At 41.0% G+C, this 11,885-nt stretch overlaps 1 protein-coding gene across 4 annotated transcripts; it reads right to left on the reverse strand.

Annotated features, from left to right (window-relative positions):
• Positions 1–744: 744 nt before the first annotated feature.
• Positions 745–11,672, reverse strand: C4BPB (complement component 4 binding protein beta). 4 transcript variants are annotated; one of them, XM_003999447.5, is made up of 7 exons: positions 11,656–11,672; positions 11,065–11,242; positions 10,372–10,542; positions 8,755–8,931; positions 3,328–3,421; positions 1,510–1,636; positions 745–957 (listed from the first exon to the last, which is right to left on the reverse strand). In XM_003999447.5, the coding sequence occupies exons 2-7, from the start codon at positions 11,120–11,122 to the stop codon at positions 805–807; spliced, it is 780 nt and encodes a 259-aa protein (XP_003999496.1). In that variant the 5' UTR covers positions 11,123–11,242; positions 11,656–11,672; the 3' UTR covers positions 745–804. The 4 variants fall into 4 exon arrangements, 3 of the variants coding, with proteins under 3 accessions (XP_003999496.1, XP_006942889.1, XP_019677467.1); XR_002151273.2 differs by lacking the exon at positions 11,656–11,672 and adding an exon at positions 1,307–1,475 and having other exon boundaries at positions 1,569–1,636; positions 11,065–11,414; XM_006942827.4 differs by lacking the exon at positions 11,656–11,672 and having other exon boundaries at positions 1,569–1,636; positions 11,065–11,413.
• Between the last annotated feature and the right edge of the window lie 213 nt (positions 11,673–11,885).

Below are 11,885 nucleotides of genomic sequence, written 5' to 3' on the forward strand. Positions count from 1 at the left end.
CCTATGTGTTTTGGAAGAGAACAAAGTGAGAGATGGGAGAAGTTTGTCATATCATGGCAGTATGACATCTTGGTAAGAAAACCTTACGATTCTTGCTTATTCTGCCCTCAAAAAAAAAAAAAAAAAAGAAAAAAGAAAAAAAGGAGAAGAAAATACGTTCACTTATTTTTCACCATCTCAAATTTCCGATGCCGGGCTGGGTTTCATCTAAATGTGGTAAGCAATGTTACTGCAGAAGATTTAGAAACGTGGTTCCGTAAACAGGATATAGGGGACACAGGTTAGGTCCTAACTCTACTTTTGTCTCAATAGGTCGTTTTAAGGATATAATTGTTCAGAGTCTGTTTTCTCAAATTGAGAGGTTAATTTTTGCCTCATAAGTGTTGGTTAATTTGAGGTTATTTTGTGCCTCACCATTTGCGTCTCATTAAACTATGAGGCATCCCCCTAGCTGGGATCTGAGCTTCCCATTCTCCTTACGGACTGGAAATTAAATCCTTCACTCCCCCATTGATGTGCTGCTAAATTCTGGTCTTAAACAGACAACCACCACGTAAGAGCAGCACACACACGCTCACACTGTCACATACTCTCTCTCTGCCTCTGTCTCTGTCTCTGTCTCTGTCTCTGTCTCTCTCTCTCTCTCACACACACACACACACACAAGGTGCTTTATGCAACTACAGTTGGTTACTGTACAGTGACGCTGTGTTTCAGTCTAATGAGAGAAAAATCTGAAACCGGTTTTAGAACCAAGAAGAAGGTTTATTCATAGGGTGCTTTTCTATGACCCAGCCTGCTCAGCTATAATGTCAGGGCATCATTTTTTGGCTGCAGCTCGGCTTTCTGAGTTTCCAGAAAATGTTTTAGTTCCTCCATCGTTAAGGAATTTTCCTTGAGTCTTTTCATAAAGTTCTGCATGGCTTTGCAAAGGTCTTTCGTCTCCTGAAAGGCAAGCTGAAAAAGAAAATTTTTTTTTTTTTTAAGTAAGTTACAGCTTAAGAACTGAGATTCTCTGAAGCCATATACTCCGAAGCTAATGCGTAGCGTTTAGGTCCCTGATCTGGGTATTCAACGTGATGAACCACTTAAATTTTTCTAGCTTATGTATACTTGTTGTTATCCCAGTAATAAAAAAAAAAAAAAAAAAGAGGGATCTATAAAAGGGATCTCAGTGAAAAATGATCTATTCAGGGTTTTTTAAAATCTAGAAGAATTTCAGAGACTTTTTACAGCAATACATACAAGTCTAAGACATGAGTTTATAAAACTCGCTCTATAAAGTCCATGAGACAGTAACTCTTACCAACACGTCCTCATGAGGTGTTTGTGATGATGGTGGTGAATGAGAACTTCTCATGTAAAAATACGAATTAATAGCTTATGATCCCTCTTCTACAATCGGGCCAAGGCCAACTCTTCAAAAACATCCCACAGTGAACAGATATTTACTGAGTATGTGCCAGGAGATACAACTGTGAACAAGACAGACAAAAGCGTACTACTCACAAGCACCCGCTCAAACTTAGTCTGTGGAATTGGTTTGGGAGCTTCTTGGATCAACTCACAGACTGGAAGTGCACTGCTCCACTCCCCATCAACGCACCGTTGGTCCCGCGTGCCCACCAAGTGGTACCTGAACAGACATTAGCATGGCAACAACACTTAACCTTTCCACCTCTGATCTGGGCTAAGGCAGCCAACTAAGGTTGGTTTTGTATAGTTGTTTTCCGCATTTCATATGGTGATAGGATCCACCTCCCCGAGCCTTAATGAATGCTTAAGTTATTTCAGTATTACAAAGCAGCCATCAACTAAAGTCACTCTCCTTTTGGGGGTGGAGAGGACCCAAGTGATAATTCAATCTGTAAAACATGGACCAGTGAGATCTGAATACGTGTGTTCACACACAGTTGTCGGGTGGAGAGGGTGAGGGACGAAGTGCTTCATCATTCAATAACTTAAAAAAACATCTGCCATCTACTCTCTAAAAAGGAGTGGAAAGCTAGAGAAAATCCTCAAATAAATCTTAGGAAGGAGATACAGCTTTTAATCAGAAAAAAAACACGCCCACTGAAAGTTTATAATGAGACAGAAATGCTAGTGAAGCAACACGACCCCGAGTTAAGAAGGTTGAAGCCAAGGAAAGAGTAGGTCATCTGTAAGCTAGAGGATGAGGTAGTCTAAATTAAGGTTAGAATTTAATTAGGATGTATTAAAGCTCTATAAATCATTCTCTTTCTTTTTCTTTGTTTTTAAAAGGATATATATTTTTTAATTCAAAGAACTGCAAATAGGAAACCAGATGGGGGGGGGGGTGGCAAGCTGGGACAATAAATCATTCTCTTTCTTTTGTGCTGAGAGTCTTTAGAAAAAAACATACATTTTAAATATCTTCTCTTGTCTTTTTTTTTTTTTTATTTGAGACAGAGTGTGTGCACAAGTAGGGGAGGGGCCAAGAGAGGGGGCAAATGAGAATCCCAAGCAGGCTCCATGCTTAGCCCAGAGACCAACATGGGGCTCGAGGCCATGGCCCTGGGATCATGACCTGAGCTGAAATCAAGCGTCGGACGCTCAACCCACCGAGCCACCCAGATGCCCCTGTCTCAACTAAGAGGAAAAAAAATGTAATACTTTAAGATAAATATACTAAATACTTTAGGATAAAGACATGAGTCTATCTTTTAGAGATTGGGGACAGCTGGCAGTGGCCAAAGCAGCTCTCGTCAGAATGAGCTCAGACTCCTGAAGCAGTAGGAAGTCAGGGCACGAGGTGACACAGGCTGGGTCACTCCCCACAACAAAGCTACCAGTCAATGGGCAAGATCTCACTTTGTGGGGGTTTTTTTTATAATTATTTTTTTAAATTTATGGGGCGCCTGGGTGGCGCAGTCGGTTAAGCGTCCGACTTCAGCCAGGTCACGATCTCGCGGTCCGTGAGTTCGAGCCCCGCGTCGGGCTCTGGGCTGATGGCTCGGAGCCTGGAGCTTGTTTCTGATTCTGTGTCTCCCTCTCTCTCTGCCCCTCCCCCGTTCATGCTCTGTCTCTCTCTGTCCCAAAAATAAATAAACGTTGAAAAAAAAAATTTAAATTTTTATTTACTTATTTTGAGGGGGGTAGGGAGAGAGAGAAAGAGAGAGAGAGAGAACGTGCGCAAGCAGGGGAGGGGAAGAAAGAGAGGGAGAGAGAGACTCAGAGCACAGAGTCCGCCCTGGGACTCAACCTCACAAACTGTGAGATCATGACCTGAGCTGAAATCGGATGCTTCACTGACTGAGCCACCCAGGCGCCCCACGATCTCACATTTGAAAGGCTGCATACACTTACCTGTCTTCACAGTAATAAGTAATGGTCGAACCTAAGTTGAAATCTCTTCCCTCAAAATAGCCATGAGCCGGATTCCCAGGAGGGCCACAGTCTCCTGAGAAACAGGAGAACAGGAACGACGGTCATGAGTTACGCTCAGTGAACAGCACCCCCTAAGTTTAGCTGTCTATGCGGGATCTTAGGACACCTTCTCCATTCACTTCCTTCTGGTCAGAATCATGTTTATCCTGGGACAGACTGCCTTCTCCTGCTCATCCGCTGAGTGATTAGGAATGGGGGAGTGCTTTCTGATTGGCATGAGTTTTGAGGAAAGGAAGTTTAAATTGTAGAGATCGTCAGGGTACAAGAAAAGAAAAATTAAACCAGAGGTAGAGGTGGGAGTAGCAACTCCCTAAGAGTGGAGATAAATGGTGGGCGTTCAAATGGAGGCTGACGTTCTCTGTGGGACAGAAGTGTGCAACACGAGAGCTTCAGAAACGCAGGATACAACTGGGAGGAAAGATGAGTCTATAAAATTGTGGAAAGAGAGTTGGACAAAGTACGAGATGTTGTGAATTTTGGGTTCTGCCTCTTCCACGACCCATGATTTTATCCTTCTCGGTTTCCCTCCTAACCTATGAGATGAGCAGGTTAAACAGAATTATTTCTTAAGTCCCTTTGAGCTCTGAGATTATATACATCTAAACATGATGATCAAGGTTAAAGGGTGAATGAAGAATAATTACGGAGGTATATATTTATGGAAACATAAATGCCTTCAAACCAAATAGTTGAGTAAAAACAGCAAAGCATAAAAGAGTATGTGTTAGTATAGTACATAGTATGTGATACTGTGTATTATAATAATACATACAAATTGAAATGTAATTATAATAATAGCATAAAATGCTATTTTTGTAAAATACACTCATGCATCAACGTATATGAACAGAAAAAAAGCCTGAAAGTTATATATCAAAGTACTCTATTACTTCTGGGTAGTAGGTTTGTAGGTAATTAAATGTTTTATTTTCTGTATTTTTCTACAACCAGATGTTTTCTTTGAGAAGTTAATACATAATTTTTAGAAGATCAAAAACTGAGTTCAAAAGCTGTATAGAGGAAAGGAAAAAGGATTTCCATGAGTTGATTAAGGAACCCCAGTACAGACAGGGCTCTCCTGGTAACTTTTAAGAGTACAGTTTTCAACTGAAAGAGATAATATGGATCTTGGGCCTAAGCAGAAAAGAATCTGCTTTACTCGGGGACCTAAGGAGCTTTCTTTAGAACTGGGCAATGAACTAACACAAAAAGACAGAGATCCTGCATTTCAGAGCTAGAATGGGAAGTACTGAATTAAAAGAGATTAAAAGAAATAAATTCTTTAAACCTGTGTCAGGCTAATAATAATGATGTTATATGCTTGTAATTTAACTGCCTACAGTATATATGTATGTTTCAAGTAACCCCTAACTCCTTGAAAGAGGCTACATATAGTCTGTGCTTTTAAACTGCTTATTGGGGCACCTGAGTGGCTCAGTCAGTTGAGTATCTCTTGATTTCAGCCCCGGTCATAATCCCAGGGTCATGGGATCGAGCCCTGCATCAGTCTCTGTGCTGAGCATGGAGCCTTCCTAGGATTCTCTTTCTCTCTCCCTCTGCCCCTCTCCTCCACTCATGCTCTCTCTCTTTCTCTATAATAAAATAATTTAAAAAATTAAAAATAACAAAAAGCTGCCTATTATTTTAATAGCTACTGCCAAAATATATCTACAGAATGATATCTCTTTTCCTCACTGACATCAGTGACTAGCCCCTCATATCATGAACGATGTTAGGTGAAATCATTTTTTTTTTTTTGCTAATTTGATCAGTAAAACATGTGTATCTAATTTTACTATTCATTTCTGTAATTATTAGTTATATTCATTATCTTTCCGTAAATTTGAGGAATATAAATGCTGTTTGGGGGCTAATCTTGGAATTGTCTAGCCTTAAAATTTGCCATAAACATGGGGGAAGGGAAGCAAAAATGAGATAAAAACATGAGAGAGACAAACCATGAGATTCTTAAATACAGAGGACAAACTGAGGGTTGCTGGAGGGATGTTAGGTAGAGGGATGGGTAAATGGGTGATGAGCATTAAGGAGGGCACTTGTTGGTGTGAGCAATGGGTGTTAAATGTAAGTGATGAATTACTAAATTGTATTCCTGAAATCATTACTACACTATGTGTTAACTAACTTGGATTTGAATTTAAAAAAAAAATAGGGGCGCCTGGGTGGCTCAGTCAGTTAAGCGTCCGACTTTGGCTCAGGTCACGATCTCATGGTTCGTGAGTTTGAGCCCCGCATCGGGCTCCGTGCTGACAGCTCAGAACCTGGAGCCTGCTTCGGATTCTGTGTCTCCCTCTCTCTCTGCCCCTCCCCTGTTCATGCTCTGTCTCTCTCTGTCTCAAAAATAAACAAAAACATTTTAAAAAATTAAAATAAAATAAAATAAAAATAATAAAAATAAAAATAAATAAAAAATGGGCCCCAAACCTTAACAGACACCTCATCAAAGAACATATACACATGGAAAATCAGCATATGACAAGATGCTTGACATCATTTGTCATCCGGAAATGCAAATTGAAACAAGGAGATACCATTATACAACCATTAGAATGGCCAGTCTGGAACACTGACAACACCAAATGCTGACAAGGATGTGGAGCCACAAGGCCTCTCCTACGTTGCTGGTGGGAATGCAAAATGATACAGCCACTTTGCAAGACAGTTTGATGGTTTCTTAGAAAAAAACTAAATCTACTCTTCCCATAAGAGTCAACAATCGCCCTCTTCGGTATTTATCCAAAGGAGTTGAAAACTTACATCCACACAAAAACCTGCACCCGATATCTATAGCAGCTTTCCTCATAAATGTCAAAACTTGGAAGCAAGCAAGATGTCCTTCAGGAGGTGATCGGATCGATAAACTTATGGTACATCCGGAAACGGGATATTATTCAACGATAAAAGAGAATTAGCTGTCAAGCTATGAAAAGACATGGAGGAACCTTAAATGTATATTTCTAGGTAGAAAAAAAGGCAGTCTGAAGAGGCTACATACTATATGATTCCAAATATATGACATTCTGGAGAAGGAAAAACTATGGAAACAATAAAAAGATCAATGGCTGAGATGGGCGGGGGAAGTAGAGAGACCAATAAATAGAGCACAGAGGATTTTTAGAGCAGTGAAAAGACTCTGTATGATATTATAATGATAGATACACATCATTACACACATGTCCGAACCCACTGAATGTAAAACACCAAGAGTGAATCCTTAGGTAACTATGGATTTGGGGGGAATATGATGTATTAACATTGGTTCATCCTTGGTAACAAAAAAAAAAAATATAGTACTAATCTGGTGAATGATGTTGACAGTGTAGGAGGCTGTGCATATGCGGGGCTAGGGAGTGTATGGGAAATCTCTATACCTTCCCCTCGGTTTTATTATGAATCTAAAACTGCTCTAAAAAACTAAGTCTCGGGGCGCCTGGGTGGCTCAGTCGGTTGAGCGTCCGACTTCAGCTCGGGTCATGATCTCACAGCCTGTGAGTTCGAGCCCTGCGTCGGGCCCTGTGCTGACAGCTCAGAGCCTGGAGCCTGTTTCAGATTCTGTGTCTCCCTCTCTCTCTGACCCTCCCCGTTCATGCTCTGTCCCTCTCTGTCTCAAAAATAAATGCAAAAAAAAAAAAAAAAAAAAAAAAACTAAGTCTGAAAAAAAGTAAGTCTTTAAATCAATAAATCTGTAGTTAGATATGTACCCTCCCAAAGGAGATTTCAAACTCAATTTTTTGTTTTATACCTTTAAATTTTAAACTCTTGGGTCGCCTGGGTGGCTCAGTCGGTTAAGCAGCCGACTTCGGCTCAGGTCGTGATCTCGCGGTCCGTGAGTTCAAGCCCCGTCTGTTTCGGATTCTGTGTCTCCCTCTCTCTGACCCTCCCCCCTTCATGCTCTGTCTCTCTCTGTCTCAAAAATAAGTAAACGTTAAAAAAGAAAATAAAAAAAAAAGAAACTCTGGGTAGAATTCCATTGCAATACCAGTCTGTCCATGCAGGACCACGGTATACCTTTTATTTAAGTCTTATTCCATGTCCTTCAGTAAATTTTCATATAGGTCTCATGAATGGAATTATTTTTACATTTCAATAGTCACATCATAATGATTAGAAAGTAATACTATTGGTTTTTCAATATTTATTTTGTGTCCAAGAATGAAGTTTTTTAGTAGAATTTCTTGGATCTTTTAAGTATGTTTTACAAATAAGTATATCCTGTGACTTACCAATCATTCTAGGAATCTATCCTACAGAAATAATAGCACAGGCATGAAGATATATGTATATGTATACATACATAACATTCGTTTCAGCATTGTTTGTAATAGCAAAAATACAGAAATAGAACAAACGTTCATCAATACTAGAGATATGGAATAACTGATGGTGTATCCACATTATTTTTTAAAAGCAGGAGATAGAAAAAACAAATAAATAAAAGCAGGAGATACAGCCACGTATACTGATCGAAAAAGATTCCCATGTATAATATTACATAAAAAAAAAATTTAAACAATACATAGCACAAAGTCCCATTTTTGTAAGTGTATATGTGTGTAGATATGTGTGTGTGCATTTGTTTATTTTAAACGTCTGCATAAACATAGGAAAAGACATGAAGCAAACACATTCCAACTAATTTCCTCTGAGAAGTGTGAATTACCATGTTAGAAGGAGGTACTTCTAATATACGTTAGAAGGAGGAGGTACTTTTTAAAAAAAAATTTTTTTTTTGAGAGATAGAGACAGTGTGTGAGCAGGGGGAGTGGCAGAGAGAGAGGGAGACCCCGAGTCCAAAGCAGGCTCCAGGCTCTGAGCTGTCAGCACAGAGCCCAAAGCGGGGCTCAAACTCATGAACCGCGAGATCAACCCCTGAGCCAAAGTCAGACACTTAACCCACTAAGCCACCCAGGCACCCCTCAACTCTTATTTTATATAATTTTGCAATGGATGAGATATGGTCCTCTTCCCCTGTTTTCATATATTTTTCAAATAAGAACTGTAAGGCGTTATCATGAAACAAATGAACAAAAAAGTCAGATGCCCCAAAGTATCCTGTGTTGGACTTAGTAGGAAAGGAATCCTACTTGAGAGGGGAAATAAAGTGTTCATTGTTTGGATGCTGTTTGTTTCACTGGAATGTATCATTTGAGGTGCGTTTTGGCTCTGTGAGCTCCATTTGTTTTCTGGCTTCCTCCGAGATCCCAGACCCTTCCCAGATACAAAAAAAAAAAAAAAAAGAGGAAAACATCATTGCAGGGATGTGACAAATGCCTAGGGTGTCCCTCTGGTCAGTGTCTTTGGGTTGGTGCTGGTTTCTCTGACACTTACTGCTTTTGCAGATGGGTAAGGGAGGCATCCAGGTGTGGTCGTTCATGCACTGACTCCAGTTGCTGCCCTGGAGGATATAGTTCTCATTGCACTTAAAAGTGACTTTGTCATTCACATTCACAGGACCTGAGAAACTGGGTTCGCCATTCACCAGCACGGGGTCAGGACAGTGGCCCACTGAAGAAGAAAACAGGAAGTGATCGGAAAGAGCAGGAGAAAGTCCGCCACTGCGGAGGCTAGACCTCCTCAGACTTCAATGAGAGAAAAGAAATCAGAACTAAAACTGTACTTTATAACAGGGACTCCTACATGGGACCAAATCGTATCAGTGCAGGACGCGAAGGGACTAGGTTGGCCTAAGTGTGGTAGGAAAGGTCTTGGTCATGCACAAGAGTGACAGTTGGCACTTGAACTTACGAAAAGTAACTAAGCACATAACTGGAAATGATCAATGGCATGTTCATCATCCTGGTAAGCGTTGCTGAAAATACTTCACCCTATGCTGGAGGCAAGTTTTTCCCTCCCTTTCCTCCATGAATAGACACCTCACTCATCAGTTTGTACTTTGTTTCATTTTCCTTCCCCCCCCCCCACCCCCCTACCCCTCTGTGAAAAAAACAGGAGAGAAGATGAACTTGCTGGTATAAATACAGGATAAACATTTGGCGTGCTTTACTCTAGGTATCAAGGAGAACAAACCCAACTATTCCTAAAAATACTAATAATAACGAGGATGTTGAGCAGTTATTCTCTGTCTCTACAGACACCACAAGTGAGTTTTGTGAATTTGAGCACATCACTTAGATCTCAGTTCTCACATCGGTAAATTGAGAATATAAGTGTTTCCCAGTTCAAAAGTCATATGATGGATGAAATAAAATATGACGTATTTAGGGGCGCCTGGGTGGCGCAGTCGGTTAAGCGTCCGACTTCAGCCAGGTCACGATCTCGCGGTCCGGGAGTTCGAGCCCCGCGTCGGGCTCTGGGCTGATGGCTCGGAGCCTGGAGCCTGTTTCCGATGCTGTGTCCCCCTCTCTCTCTGCCCCTCCCCCGTTCATGCTCTGTCTCTCTCTGTCCCAAAAATAAATAAACGTTGAAAAAAAAAATTTTTTTTAAAAATATGACATATTTACTTCAAAATAATAATCATGCAAAACAGAATCTTTGAGAAAAAGATGTTACATGTTGACAATTGTTGAAGCTCAGTGATGAGTGCATATGACCTGATTTTGCTCTTTTGTCTTTTGTATATATTTACAATTTTTATGTTATAGAAATTCTATAAATAGATTTCTATAACATAAAAATTTTAAAGGAGTATGATATTAAATTAGACCCCCCCCCAAAAAAGGCAGTTTTAATATATGGTAGAAATTCTTCCCTCCCTGCAGGGGTGATTGAGTCTATTAATTCTATTAATCAACTAATTAAATCAACACTGAGGAAGAGCTGACCATGTACCTTGTAAGAGAAGTTCCACCCTGGGGTGCTTTAAAAATTAATTCCCAGAAGTTGCGAATTTTTGTCTTACAAAGTTTTAATGCGGCCTGCGGGAGGTAGGATGTGTAAGAGCCCAGGGAGATGACAAGATACACAAGAAACAAAATTTCAACTCACATTGGCATGTGGGAGTGGGATTATTCCACTCCCCAGAGGCATTGCAAATAAAGGTTTTCTCTCCTACCAGGTGGTAGCCCTTGATACAAAAGTAAGTCCCCAGAATTTGTCCCTCGACCTTCTTTGCAACAAATATGCTATATCCCACTGGGGGGAGTTCTGGACAGTTCTCTGTTGGAAGGAAAAAGAAAACAGATTCACTTGGCGTTATCACGTGCTGTGACGAGGCCCCGTTAGACAGCCATCCGAGTGTCCTTTTCCTGGATTATTGATTCTCCTTCCTTATACAATTCCATGTCCATGTATATCCCCATCCCCCCCTTCCCAAGAATTCCCAAAGTTTTGTTTTCAAAAGGATAACGGGCATTACATTCAATTCAACCATGAAGATACAATTCCCTTTCCAAATAGCATTTCTGGAGTTTATAACAGACAAGACCTCTCAAGATTTTGAAATTGCTACTTTTTGGTACCAAATTGGTACAGTTAACCACCCACTTCATAGAGCAGAGTTATCATTAAATATTTACTAAGCCCCTACTGAGTACAGGGCATTAGGCCAAGTCATTTGACATTTTTCAATAAAGGAAATACATTTCATTGACTTAAATTTCATTAAAACCATAGACAGCATGCTTCGTACCCCGCAGGCTGATATCAAGTACCCTAGAAACTAATCTTAAGCATACATACCGTATGAGGCAGAAATCGGCCACACAACCACAAGATAGCACACAACCCGCAAAAACATCTTGCGATCAGTTGCTTGACCCAGGCTGGAATTAACCCAACACAGGCAACACGTGGTTTGGATCAAAGTAGGAGATACCAACCACCTCCCTCCTGGAGATGTTGTATTGATTTCTCTTTCCTAGGAAGAATGAAAAAAAAAATTCTACCAAAGGAAATAAGAACAGCTGTGAGGAAGTCAGTACAGGGAGCGATTTTGCAAAAACACAAAGGGGCGGCTGATGAGCCGCCCGTTTTAAAATTCAGTTTTAGAAACTGCCTGGTTGTGTCATGCAAACCCAGTTGACCAGGCCCTTTGAACTGCAGACGGGCCAGATGGTGTTACCCTGACTCTCAGTTCTGTCAATATTTGCTCGTGTTTACCATCCAGCTTCTGTGACTCTCTCCAGCGTTGCGGGCGGGGGTGGGGGGACCAATCTCTGGTGCTTTGCCAAGTGAGACCCAACCCTGAGTGCCACCTCTCTCAAATACCGGGTGCCCCAACAGCACCGAAGGCTGAAGACGAGAAAGTTCAAGGAGTGAAACTAACCTTACCTTCCTCTGACCTTCCGGATCTATGGCTCCCAGCAGGGAGCCGATCCCAGTTACTTCCAAACCTGAGAAAAACTCCAGTCCTGCGGGGACGCTTTGTCCTCATTTGCCAGGCCTGTGCCAGGGTTTCCATCCTGTGGGTCTTTGGGAGGCAGGATTTAGCCTGAGTCCAGAGTCAACCAAATGATTTTCCAAGGGAAATAAGGGAACAGCTTTGGTCTCCGGAATTAAAA

This window comes from Felis catus, chromosome F1 (assembly GCF_018350175.1).
Source record: "Felis catus isolate Fca126 chromosome F1, F.catus_Fca126_mat1.0, whole genome shotgun sequence".
NCBI lineage: Eukaryota > Metazoa > Chordata > Mammalia > Carnivora > Felidae > Felis > Felis catus.